Source organism: Sitodiplosis mosellana, unplaced genomic scaffold (genome assembly GCF_009176505.1).
Source record: "Sitodiplosis mosellana isolate CC-2019 unplaced genomic scaffold, AAFC_SMos_1.0 Smas_scaffold_14, whole genome shotgun sequence".
Classification (NCBI taxonomy): domain Eukaryota; kingdom Metazoa; phylum Arthropoda; class Insecta; order Diptera; family Cecidomyiidae; genus Sitodiplosis; species Sitodiplosis mosellana.
In genome coordinates, this window is record NW_022595256.1 from 28,637 (window position 1) to 42,267 (window position 13,631).

The 13,631-nt window shown below is 36.5% G+C and overlaps 3 protein-coding genes across 7 annotated transcripts; 2 read left to right on the top strand and 1 right to left on the bottom strand.

Moving 5' to 3' along the window:
- Window positions 1–318: 318 nt before the first annotated feature.
- Window positions 319–5,343, bottom strand: LOC129567964 (roundabout homolog 1-like). 3 transcript variants are annotated; one of them, XM_055445363.1, is made up of 9 exons: window positions 5,119–5,343; window positions 4,047–4,155; window positions 2,131–2,445; window positions 1,909–2,040; window positions 1,688–1,837; window positions 1,505–1,606; window positions 1,348–1,433; window positions 893–1,275; window positions 319–820 (listed from the first exon to the last, which is right to left on the bottom strand). In XM_055445363.1, exons 2-9 carry the CDS (start codon window positions 4,120–4,122, stop codon window positions 676–678), a joined length of 1,389 nt encoding a protein of 462 aa, XP_055301338.1. In that variant the 5' UTR covers window positions 4,123–4,155; window positions 5,119–5,343; the 3' UTR covers window positions 319–675. The 3 variants fall into 3 exon arrangements, with proteins under 3 accessions (XP_055301338.1, XP_055301339.1, XP_055301340.1); XM_055445364.1 differs by having other exon boundaries at window positions 5,218–5,341; XM_055445365.1 differs by having other exon boundaries at window positions 5,236–5,340.
- On the top strand, window positions 4,554–7,937 carry LOC129567963 (KIF-binding protein). The gene is made up of 3 exons (XM_055445362.1): window positions 4,554–6,669; window positions 6,738–6,942; window positions 7,014–7,937. The coding sequence occupies exons 1-3, from the start codon at window positions 5,929–5,931 to the stop codon at window positions 7,850–7,852; spliced, it is 1,785 nt and encodes a 594-aa protein (XP_055301337.1). The 5' UTR covers window positions 4,554–5,928; the 3' UTR covers window positions 7,853–7,937.
- Window positions 7,938–8,174: 237 nt separating this feature from the next.
- LOC129567962 (major facilitator superfamily domain-containing protein 1-like) lies at window positions 8,175–12,220 on the top strand. Of its 3 annotated transcripts, none has more exons than XM_055445360.1 (9): window positions 8,175–8,426; window positions 9,576–9,764; window positions 9,882–10,032; window positions 10,103–10,645; window positions 10,727–10,940; window positions 11,032–11,129; window positions 11,202–11,314; window positions 11,382–11,481; window positions 11,575–12,220. In XM_055445360.1, exons 2-9 carry the CDS (start codon window positions 9,581–9,583, stop codon window positions 11,753–11,755), a joined length of 1,584 nt encoding a protein of 527 aa, XP_055301335.1. In that variant the 5' UTR covers window positions 8,175–8,426; window positions 9,576–9,580; the 3' UTR covers window positions 11,756–12,220. The 3 variants fall into 3 exon arrangements, with proteins under 3 accessions (XP_055301335.1, XP_055301336.1, XP_055301334.1); XM_055445361.1 differs by lacking the exon at window positions 8,175–8,426 and adding an exon at window positions 8,855–8,999; XM_055445359.1 differs by lacking the exon at window positions 8,175–8,426 and adding an exon at window positions 9,306–9,390.
- Window positions 12,221–13,631: the final 1,411 nt, after the last annotated feature.

The following is a 13,631-nucleotide window of genomic DNA, read 5'->3' on the forward strand; positions in this document are numbered from 1 at the left end:
AATAGTATTTGTGTACTTACGACGGCTCCAATTCAAATACCATTTGATTTTAGTTAATTTATTATGAAAATAATGCATTAGGTTCTCAAGGTGTTTATTTTGACCATTCACTCGCCCACAAAGTGTTATAATTTGATAGTCGTTAATTTTTAAGATGTTCTTATGGTGTGGAGACTCAAAGCTTGTAAATTTAATTCACACCTCACTACTTATATGTAAGTGTAGTGTCTTTTATGAGATGAGAAATTCTCATTCAGAATTTAAGCGAGCCTTCCATTTACCACATTCGATTCAATAAATTAAATTCACAATTCTACATTTAATTCCATAAAACTTTGTTTTTATTTCTTCAATAAATCTCAAACATTCGAATTGTTTTTAAAGAGCTGAGTGTGAAAGGCATACCATTAAACTGTGATTGTATGATGAATATTTGAAATGCATGCTGTGGAGCAACTTTAGCGTAACAGATCAACTTCGTCTGCTTCCAATAGCTGCGTTTTAGTTCATTTAGGCAGAAAATGTATTGTATTTTATGCGTGTCTGTGTGTGTGTGTGTTGTGTATATTCGATGTGTTGGTTCGGACACAATTCCACAATATCGTCAAAAAAAAACATTGTTTGTCCATGTATACTTGGAATGTAAAACATTTAAAAATTGAATAACCGTCTAATCTAATTCCAGGCTATGTAAAGTATCAACAGATGAATCAAATTCATCACAATATTCTGTGACGTGGCTCGAATTCCCATCGATGGATTATCGGTTCCCAATCCGGCTTTCTCATATGTTCGAAACTCTTTTGGACCCATCCAATCACTGATTGCAAAATAAAAATAAAAAAAACTCATCCATTATTATCAATCATAATTATTGAATAATTTAATTTACCTCAAGCCCGCTGGATTCTTCGACGCTACTCGGATCAAATATGTCGTGTTTGGAGATAAATTGTTTATTAAATAAGTTACACCGTCGGTGAAATCCTTAAGAACTACCCTTGCATTCATCCATTTGCCACCGTTGTTACGATGTTCTTCGGTTGAGACAATTTCAAATCGATATCCAGTTATATCCATCGGATCTCGTGGGCCAATCTTTTTTGCACCAACATCCAAGTCAAAAGTGTTTGAGTTTACTCCTCGCAACGTAATGTGTAGTGGTGCATTTGGTTTCGTCCCGTTGATCAGCAGAATATTTCGTTTCAACGTCCCTAAACTGTTGTTAGCCTCACACACGTAATCACCAAACTCTTTTGAACTATTCAAATGGATCTGAAAATGGAAAAACATATTGGAAACTTTTCCATTTGATGTAAAATAAGAAACAAAATTTATTATGATTACCTGTAGAATGGAGATATGTTCACCACTAGTGATTTGATAATGCTCTGGATCCAAATGTTTGTTGTTGCGATACCATCGAAACGTTGCTGAAATGGGCGAAATTGAATAGTTGCCCATGGGCATCTATGACAAAAGTTTTATGACAAAAAACACATACCCGGCGGTTGTGCTTCTGCTTCGCAAGCTAATGAAGCAGAACCCTTAACGTAACCGTACTGAATATCGGCACTCTCACGACGCACCGGTAGAATTGGCTTATCTGCAAAATTAATTTGCAAAAGTTTTATTTTATACTAATTACACTCTCAACGGTGGATAAAATCCGGCTGTTTTTTCTTACGTTGAATATTCAAACGAATAGTCTTTTCTTCGACATTACTTAATGCTGATGATATTTGAAATGCTTTGCACGTATACTCTCCGCTGTCACTCTTGGAAACATTTTTGATTAGCAAACCATCTGCTAAACTTCGATATTTCTTCGAATCAACTATAATGAAGAGCGGCAGTTTATTAGAATGGCAAACGAAAAAGTAAAGTTTCTTCCAAGATAAACATTACTATTTAACGGCTGTCCATTGTAGTAATAGGTTATTGTCGGTTCTGGGTCACCAGTGACCAGGCAATTTATGACCGCATCGTCGTTTTCCTTAACACTTTGTACGTTTTGTGGATCGAGAAATGAAATCGGTTCTTGAAGAGAGATAAGCAATGAAAATGTATATATGAATCGAACATGTAAATTAAATCAAATTCATTTGGAGCAATAGAGAGCTCTCTTACTGTACACAATCATGTTGAATCCAATCCGTTGTGGGTTGTCTTCAGCCTCGCACGTCCAATTTCCTTTATCTTCTAGCGTTATCGATGCGAAAATCAATGCTGACTCAAAGTTTTTCTCTTCAACATGCACGTTGGTACCCCGATTTATCGGGTCAACCCATGTGTTTTGGGGTGAAAACCATCGAACACGAGCACCCACTCCATCACACGTGACTATGTATGAATCGTTTTCGAAATGCACCACTTCGTTGATCGATGGCATTAATTTGGGCTCGTATATCTGTTTTTCCTCCGATGCACACATTCCGAAAGGCTCTAATATTGAAAAGAAGGGAAACAAGAATTTATCAACGTCAAGAATCGGCTTTTTACATTTCAAATTTTTGCTTTATTGCTTTTTTGAACGACCAAGCAATTTTTAATCTTTTATATCGTTTTTGAACGATAAAACAAATTGATTGCAAAAATAAAAGGATTATGTGCCATATCGTCTTTCAATAATATTTTTAAAAACATTTATGGGCCGTTTTTTTATACGTTAGTATAAAAAAAGTCGTCACAATAAATGTCAATGCACTAATGACGTGCACTGGCTGTTGTGTGTGAGTGAAATACACATTGTATAGGCCATGCTATTTTTATGCGGATAATCCACTCAATGCTGTTAAATTGTAATCAATTTCATTATGTTCAAACCATTATGCGCTGTTTTGCACTGAGCCCATTCCTTTGTGGCCATTTATAGCACAACCAATCGCTCCATATTCGATATATGCACGAGTGTAAAATAGGGCGCAATAAAATAGCGTAATAGTGAGAATTCGCAGAAATATGAATGAACCGAAACCGAGAAGAAGAAGAAGAAGAAGAAGAAGAAAAAACAGATAAATTGCGTAACTTGACGGGACGCGTAAGAGATGGAGAGGAGAGGAACACATTCAAATGCTATGGGTCTGCCAATATCCAGGCAAACAATACACACATATACACGCATCCCCTTCGATTCGAACGGCGCCATCAAGTCGTTGACACAATTTATTCTTTTCGGGTGCAACATCTTTGATTTTTTGCTATGTTCCGCGCTACGGAAAGTAGCTCACAGACATTCGGCTTGTCGACCGATTTCTCATCAGTTTTTCTTGTCTCATTCAATCGCTCTCGAGAACGAAACGACGTTGAGTGATTGCATTGTTTGACAACCGACTTCAAATTGCCTTTATTTCCACTGATTCCCACTTGAGCTTAAGTTGAATTTTCCAAGGATACGGACCGAGTGGCGCACCTTAAAATAGATTTAATGCCATCTCATCTCATCGCAGCTCATCATTCAATTTTTCGCCCTTAAAAGCATTCACATTAACCATTTACATTAACTTTAGTGGTTCGTTAATAGCGAAAGCTTATGTAAATCAAAAATTACCCATCATTTTACGGAGCCAATCATCTTTGTTTACATTCTGATTGCGCGCATTGAATAAAAGTCAAACAAGCAGCTAAACAATCTCATTGGCATTCAATGTAAAACGGAAAACATGGAATACACGGTGTAATGGTGTTGGCTTTTTTGTGTGTTCATGTTCGATATATTTGATTGATTACAATTGTATGCTACTTTGACAGCCCTAGTACACGATGTACGAAAAGGTGGTCGTTTGATTTCATCTACACATTGAAGGCTCAATATCCTATCTACCTGTCGACTGTCTAAAGCATGTGTGACGGTGACGTGGAAAAATTAGTGATAATTTTCTGCTGTTCGATGATAATGCAAACGACCGATTATCTAAAACCCTGGAGACTGAGATTAATTCACTTAAGATCTTTTCTACTTAATTCGATTGTCCCAAAAATGATTGCGTGAATGACTCTCTCCTAACAAAGTGTCTTACAGTTTTTTTTTCTCATTTTTCACTTACCTGTGAATAACATCCAAAATACGTAAACATAATAGACATTCAGCGCGTTGTGCCTTCGCGAATATTTCGGTTCCATGTTTTCTTAGCAACGTCGAAATACTTCGTTAACCTTTTTTAAATTGAAAAAATGTATTTTTGAATTTGCTATGAAATATCCCATGAAGAAATCTTTAACACAATTTTAAATGTTCGGGACTTGAACTTCAAGTATTTTTATAACACAAGATCCACTGAGAAAATGTTATTGTCCTTTTTTCGCTATTTTCAGTATGAAAATAGTTACGGTATAAAAAAAAACAATAAAACATTGGTTGGACATAGATTTAATTTCGAAAATGGCCTTTAATGGCATTTGTTTGTAGGTCGATGCAATCGCGGTTGTTTGCCGTTTATTTTCATTATATGAATACATAGAAAAGTTCGAAATGATAGTGACGACAGAATAGCGAAACAGCCACAGAGAGAGAGAGAGAGAGAGAGAGAGAGAGAGAGAGAGAGAGAGACAGAGTAAAAAAGCGGAGAGGAAAAGAAAGCGTTTTGTAGCCAGCGTGTCTTGCAATCCGTTGGATTGTCGCGGACGTATTCTATGTGTGAAAACGAATGTGAAACTTTTAAATGGGGGTATGAATGGTTTATGTGCAACGATGACTGCACTTATTTGGTTCAATTCTCAATTTTTTTCTCTCCCAGTAGTTTAAATTATCTGCACACATTCACACTTTTATTGAAGTTTTTGCAATTCCATAAGCGGCTTCAAAACAACACATTCTTTCGTCGTTTACATAATATATATTTAATTAATTTTCATTTGGTGTGCTGGCACAAACACAAGTTATCATTTATGCATGCAAATGATGTAGACAAACGAAAAATTTTGCATGTTTTTCAAACAAACAATTTATTTATTCAAATTTGTGAAAAAGGTGCTTTTTGAAGGTGGGTAGGTATTCTATTGGGTATAACTGAATAATACAATTCATAAATTGAATGGAAAGCACATTTTGTCGTCGCAAAAATACCAAGATCAAACATAAGGTTAACTTTAATCTATTGCTCCACAATTCTGCCTGACCTATCACGTTAAAGGATAATTTTAAACACTTTTTTTCTATTTCAACACGTAAACACAAGGAGCACGAAATTTTCAGAACAAAAAAATTTGCCGTTTTACCGAAATGGAATTACGCACTTGAAAGCACAGAGAAATCAAATTATCGCGATAACCTCTGACTTCGGTCGCTTGGACGTGCGCTGATGTTGTGGTACGTGCTATCTCCAGTAAAGTCTTGGGCATACTGCGAACATGGATGATTTCGCGGTTTTCTCGATGGAAAACTAGCATACCACAATTCAATTGTCTTAAGTGTTTGCACATATATGTAGTTGTGTAGCTCAACCACCGTACCATTTTCCATGTTCGCAACCCCTTTTAACGAAGCCTTGTACGTATCATATACATTACTCTATCCGTTGTTGGCATTACACAGATTTCCGCATACAGCAGCATGTTTTTTTTTGTTCCATTGTGTTCCTTTGTTTGAATGCAAATTTGCAAGAGTGTTTCAGTGAGATTAATTATAATTATCTCGCTTTTATGTGGCGTACCAAGTGTTGTTTTACCTATTGTCATGTTCTCAAGGTCGTTGCATATATCATCATAACGTATTTTATACATGGATTCATTTCCCTGTAGAATATAGCAAATCCACTGCTCTGCACTGTTCAAATGGTTTGCGCTTCACTGTAGCCATTCGCTGTCAGCTTTGAACGTATCCATTGGATTTTGACAACTTGTATCGATTTCACACATATTTTCAACTCTTTGAGTCATAACAAACGTATTTTAGCCGGATCGTGTTCGAAACAAAAGTGAATCGCAAAAATGACATCGACAAAGGAATTGTTCAGTGATTTAAAAGAAAAGTATGGAAAAACCGAAGTTTTGATCATTGAAAAAAGTAAATCCGATCCACAGACCGAACCGTTTAAGTCACATTATAAAGCCAGAAGTATTCTTTTGGACATATCGCAAACCATTAAACAACACATGGACGCGCCTGGCAACAAGGATGCGACAGACGATTTGGAGGCCTTACAGCTCATTTTAGCTCATATCACCGTGGATTTAGGAAAGATTTATAACTTTACGGAGGAAGTGTCAACTGGTGAAAAATATTTAAACGAAGCACTTGAATTGGTCAAGGACCGTGAAACAGAGCCGGCAATCATTTGTGCTGCATTGAATGCAATGAATGAAAGTGGTGTGATGTGGATGAATCGAGGTGAAACTGAAAAGGCCAGAGATTTTCTCATCAACGCCGAAACATGCTGCAATTCGTTTAAGGAAAAGAAATTGGATGCACTTTCCATTCATGACATATTCGATGGCAATTCGCAGAGTGAGAATGGTCGCGGAGAGAAATTGCTGGAGAAAATCAATGTATTGACGCTGTTCTATTTAGCTCAAGTGTTTGGTAGTCTGGGTGATTTGGAGAAATCTGCCATTTATTGCCATACGACGCTGAAAAGGCAACTCATTGAAGGCGATTTTGAACCCATCGATTGGGCTTTAAACGCGGCAACTTTATCACAATATTTTTGCACCAACGATCGTTACCTTGAGGTATAGCATTCATTTCCAATATGAAGTTCGTATTTTCAATTAATCCAAATGGATTAACTATGGTTTAGGCACGACACCACCTGGCTGCAGCTACGCAAATTTTGTTGGAACATCAGAATAATCTGCTCAAGCCTGGCATGACCGATGACGAGAAGAAGGCCGCCGAGGATAATTTCAATCATCGTATGGCAGATGTCAATCGTTGCTGGGTCAAGTACGCATTAAACTTAATGTCAGACTCTCGTGATCGTTTACTCAGAGACGATGAAATAGGTACTAATCAATGAAATTCTATAATTGCATCGCTTTCATTCATAAACCAATCCTGAACATTATTTTTTTAGATATCAAAAACTTGAAAATAACAGATCGTCTCACATTCGGTTCAAAGGTGGATGAGGCGTTTGAGAACGTCATCACGGATCGTTATTTGTTAGATGTGGACGACGCTAAGCCTGTATTTTTAAACACAATAAAATGGATTGAAAAAGCAAAATCGTACTATGCCATCGATTCAGAAGCAACGGAATATTCGAAAATCGTTCAAGACCATGCTTTGGCCTACAAGAATTTAGCATTCTTTGAAAGTGACCCATCGAATCAGGCAAAAATGCATAAACGACGAGTTGATTTGCTTGAAGCGTTGCTCGAGGAACTGAACAAAGTGTTTTACATGAATATTGTACGAGAATTGCTGTACGAGCTGGGCACTGCGTACTCCAATATTCTTGACATCAAATTGGAAATGTTTGAGCTAAGTCAGAAAGAGCCAAATACTGTAATCAACCCAAATGCTCTGAAGAAAATTAACGAACTCATCACAAAGAGTCGCAAGAATTTCACTGAATTCATCTCAACGTATTACCAAGCAAAAACTGAAGAACTCAAATCAGACCTTAGTATCGACGAAATGATACCGATTGCATTTTCATATTTCCAAGTGGCCAGAATCAGTTACAAGTTCATTACGCCCGACAAGCATTTGCAGTATAAGAATTTGTCAATATGCCTGGAAAGTTACCAAAAGTTTGTGGCGTTGTGTTCGCAAAAGGAGGAAGTCGGAGATAAGATGAAAGCCGAAGTTGGTGTGAGCAAGGAAATGGTTCAATTGCTCCCGCTCAAACTCCAACGATTGAAGGGAGACATCATCGAATCTGGAGCAAGACCAGCAATTACCGCCTAATTTAACTTATTCCAAAGCACGCGCTAATAATCAAATAATTGAAACTATTACCTACACATTCAATAAATAATTTGCTTCAGAAAAATGTGTTTCATTGAACATTCGATTGTTATTGTTATTGTTTTTGTGTTTGAATATCATCACCGACGACAGAAATGTGAGGTTATGTCCAACGAACGGGATGAGTGCGTTTATATTTCCACGATTCACACAAAAAATGCTGTCACTTTCCAATCTTTGTATCCAGAGAGATATGTCAACACAAAGCAACAAATCTAAACACATAATTCAAGTGGCTCATCAGTGCTGTGTTGAGCGTATGTGTGACAGAAGTTGCGATTAGTTTGTTGAAGCGAGATGTTTATGTGAAAAATGTTTACAAAACCGTGAACTATTTACTTTCATTTCAGTCTAGTTTCATAGTTCATTTTGTGTGCATTGGCTTGCATTTATACGTCGTTCTAGAACAAGTGCATTTATTTATTTATTATTTTGTTTAACGCGAAGAAAAAAAAACTTTGTAAGAAAAAAAAGAGAGAAAACAGACGCAAAAATAGTTGCTTGATAACATAAGGTCGGTTCAAACGCCATAAATTCATTGCTCTTGACAAGTATTATTTATTCATTGTGGCTTTTAAATGCGTAAATTCGCATTCATTTCAAATTTTATTCAAAGAAAAACTAATTCAACGAATGTTTCATTGAGCGTTTTCTATATTTTGATGACGTTATCAGTATCAAGTATCAAATACACTTTTTCCATATGGCAAACAAATACACAGATTCGCAATAAAAAAACATATGTTTTTTTTTTCATATTGTTTGTTGTTTTTTTCTTTTCTCTGTGATACATTGCCCATTTTCAAGTTCCACGAAAACAATTTTGAATGACTTATTAAGCAAATTTTATCAATTTTTTCACGATTCGAGTGAATGAATTCGATTTCGGGCATATATTAGTGGGTATGACAATGTGTCATAGTTGTTGTTTTTTTTCCTTGAACAAAAAGCGCAGTGTGAAATGACTTCAAAGAACGAAGAACGGTGTTTAGTTGAAAATTAATCGTTGAACCATTTGTTGCGCCTTCAATTGCGCATACGCATTGTGGGAACGGAATATAAGAGGAAGAAGATAAAACGTTAAACGGTACCGAACAATTTGTCTCGATAATACGAATGAAATATTTCGTAATCATTTGCATGTACGCGGAACATTATCAGAAATTTGGAAGAAAAAAAAAGACCGTTAAATATAAAATAGGCGCAATCATACTTAAATAAAACAGCCAAAAACCTTTGCCATCGGTTTCATTGGTTGAACTTACTGATTCCCATGTATACTGTATCAATACGAGACGAAATGACGCAGACATTTTTTAATCGTTGTCCCTTTACTGCACGTTTCTCTATGTGTCGTGTCTCAATTGAGATGATAACAGTTGATCATGTTTCAGTATACGGGGCCCACATGCGGGTTAGTTTTCAATCGCAAATCGATTCCCTTCGTTGTCAATTACGCTATTTGTTCTCCGATTTAGGTCCATTGATTAGCAATTATTGTTATGTTAATAAGTTCTTTGAACGCATAATTGTGGGATAAAGAATTCATTCATTCGATTTTTTTCATTTAATTTCCGCCCCTTTTGTTATGAAATGGTGGCATACACTCTTTTTTATAATGAGTTGTTATTCAATCTAATAGCGTGTATTTTGATATTTGCAGGAAAAATGGGTGTGGATGACGAGCTATCCACGCCAATATTGCATAGTGACGAAGACGAGCATCGAAGTCGACGAACATTTAACGATGATGAATTGAATGCAGGAAATGAATTCGGTGGAGCTTGTTGTAATCCTTCATCGACATGTCATCGCTTCATAGCATTGATTTTGATGTGCTTAGTCGGATTTGGTAAATATTTTTGAACATTTTCGGCGTCAATTTTCTTTTTCAAATAATAATACATTTTAAATTGTTCACTCTGCTGTTGAAACTCTTTTGACATTTCATTTCCTATTCCATTTGCAGCCTCTTACTTTTGCTATGACAATCCTGGAGCCCTACAAAATTACTTCATGAAGGACATGGATATGTCCACAACGCAATTCGCATGGTTGTACTCGATTTACTCATGGCCAAATGTGGTGCTCTGCTTCATTGGTGGCTTTCTAATTGACCGGTTAGTATTTCGAATTCCCATCTATGCACACAATTTTGAATACAGATCAATGCACACTTTAATTTCGCAGAGTATTTGGCATTCGTTTCGGCACAATTCTCTACATGTTCATCCTGATGATTGGCCAATTGATTGTTGCCTTTGGTGCGATTCTTGATGCATATTGGATGATGATCCTTGGCCGTTTTGTGTTCGGCATTGGCGCTGAGTCACTGGCTGTCGCACAGAATAACTATGCCGTACTGTGGTTCAAGGGCAAAGAATTGAACATGGTGTTCGGTTTGCAATTGTCATTCGCCCGTGTCGGAAGCACTGTCAATTTCAATGTGATGGAACCAATTTACAAATACATTAGCAAATGGTATACTGGACACATGTGCCTCGGCGTTGTCTTGCTAATTTCGTTTACGACCTGTCTGATGTCGTTCACCTGTGCTATGCTTCTTGGTTGGCTCGATAAGCGGGCACAACGGATTTTGCAGCGAAACGATAATCCAGGCGGTGAAATTGCTAAATTGAGTGATGTGAAAACATTTAAAGTCACATTTTGGATGGTCAGTGTCATTTGTGTTGCGTATTATGTAGCCATTTTCCCATTTATCGCTTTGGGCAAGTAAGTACATTCGGAACAATTAATCAAACATCACTGTCACAATTACTAATTGATCAATTAATGTGTGCATCGCTTATCTAGGATGTTTTTCATGCAGAAATATGACTTTGACGCACAGGATGCAAACTTTATCAACTCATTAGTGTACATTATCTCAGCTGGAGCGAGTCCATTGTTTGGTTATGTCATTGATAAAACCGGCAAGAATGTTTCCTGGATGTTGATATCAATTATTGCTACGATCTGTGCTCATTCATTCCTCGCCTTTTCATATGTTAACCCATATGTTTGCATGGTGAGTACTTTAAATAGCTTATCTGAGTTGAATGTGATACACACTATCGTTTACCGGAATATTTATCTACATTTTATATACGGTTTCACAGATCTCAATGGGATTGGCGTATTCGATGCTTGCCAGTAGTTTGTGGCCTCTTGTTGCTCTTATTATTCCCGAATATCAACTTGGCACTGCCTATGGAATGTACGTTTGTCTCAACTGCATCCGTTTTTTCCATTCAATGGCACTAACTGTTTGTGTTTTGTTTTTCTTTAGCTGCCAATCCGTTCAAAATCTTGGTCTGGCTGTGGTTTCAATGTTTGCCGGTATGATTGTGGATCGTGGTGGGTATTATACGCTTGAGATATTCTTCATTTGCTGGCTAGGAGGTGAGATCAAATATAAACGGATTCTATTTAAATTCCCTGGCTAATCCAAAATGTTCTTTCTCCTTAGTTGCTCTGTTCGCGACAGTGGTCATTTGGATTTATAACGCAAACAAAAATTGCGTTTTGAATATGACACCGCATGAACGTGAACTACATTTGGCATTGACGTGAGTATATTTCCGAAGACTGCAATTTGATTATTTATGATTTAATAGCAATTAACAACTCAAATGCAATACACTTGCCTCGTCTAATTACAGATCAAGTAATGCAAATGAGAAACTAGCGAACAGTGATTCAGCTGAAAATATCCACCCGCTTGAGAATGGTGCAGCTACATCATCCAGTCCACGAATACGGAATCGTTATTTGAAAAAGATTGGCGTTGGTGGCGGTGGCGATGACATAGAAGACGAACTCCCACTCTTGGATGATAACTAATTAACTAACTAACAAATGAAGTGATTGTCAAATTATATATATCAAATCTCATCATGTATTACTATTTCTTTTAAATCATTATTTCTCGATTATCTAGATAGTGTAAAGTGTATCGATATAATGTAGCCAAAAACAAGACAAAAAAAAACACACACACACACAATTTATGGATTAGTTATTTGTTGTAATATTTTCTTTACTGCTTAAGTCAATTAGCATTGCGTCAAATTACATGATGGAATTTACGTTTGTCATTATTTATAATCGAACTCATCTATTTTTGTTTTGTTTTTTTTTTTTTGATTTCACATGAGCTCTTGTGTAAATACCACTATGACATGTATATGGAAATTTTATGAATATTGCAGGAATGAAGAATTATTAATGAAGGAAAAATATAAAAGACAAATTTATTTACATATCTAATGAATGGAACAAATAAATCGATGAATTTTTGATTGGAAATATTGTGAGTTATTCATCTGCTTGGTATGTGACACCCATTTGTCTCTGGAAGTCGTCTTCCATGCGAGCAATCAACAAGCTTCCATTGCGAATGGTCTTTTCTTCCTTACCTTGGCGGATGTAATGTTTGTACTTCGTTAGCCTTGTAACACAAACCGGCGCTGTTGAGAAAATTGAAGTTGTACTTTCCCTGCACCAATTTGCGGCTTTTTTCGCATCCGTCAAAATCAATGATAACAATTCAATTCAGCCAATTCCTTCTTTCAATTGAAACAAACATGTGTTTTCCGATGGCTGAGCATCTCAGCATTTCGTAAGCTACGGATATATCCGAGCATATCGATGACGCATACTGTATAATACAGTGGCGTGTGTTGCTGTTGCTACGTGCAGCCGCAACGACTCGACCGGAGTGTGTTCAGTTGATGTGGCTGCACGCAGCAACAACATACACATGGTCCGGTCGAGTCGTTGCGGCTGCACGTAGCAACACATGCCATGGTATTATACATTATGCGTCGTCGATATGCTCGGATATATCCGTAGCTTACGAAATGCTGAGATGCTCAGCCATCAGAAAACACATGTTTGTTTCAATTGGAAGAAGGAATTGGCTGAATTGAATTGTTATCATTGATTTTGACGGATGCGAAAAAAGCCGCAAATTGGTGCAGGGAAAGTACAACTTCAATTTTCTCAACAGCGCCGGTTTGTGTTACAAGGCTAACGAAGTACAAACATTACATCCGTCTGTAACTTTTCGAATTTGTTAAGAAATTTGAAATCTATTAAATGGTAATGTGGAAAAAATGTATTTCAATTAAATACGACCATCGGTGGAGTGAATTTTGTCAAACAAATGATGAATTTTCCGATTTTTCGAAAAATTTTGTCATTTTTTGTATGGAAGGTCTTAATTATTTTTCCCGCAGTTTTTGGGCAATTTCATCAATAAATGATATCCATTACCGAAAATAATGAAATTGATAGTCTAGTCCATTTATAAAAACTTCAAATATTCTCATAAACATCATTTCATGAATATTTTTTTGTAAAATAACAGAATTAATGGGAAAAAACTGAAATTTCAATGCCGGTCCTAATTAAATTTCCATGACTGTATATGAACCCAAAATCGATGACTTTTTGATTAGAAAAATTGTTATATATTCATCTGATGAGTACGTGACACCCATTTGTCTCTGAAATCCAGATCTTGAAAGCAATCAAAAAGGTTCCATTGTGAATTGCATAATCGTCTTTTTTGATCTCATGGTTGTATTTGCGTACTTTATCGGTCTCGCATTCCAAACCGGCGATCTAAGAGACGTATTTTTATTTGGCAAATGATGTGAGTTGTTGTTTCTGTTATTCATCAAAAAATGGCTTTTCGATCAAAACATGTTTTATC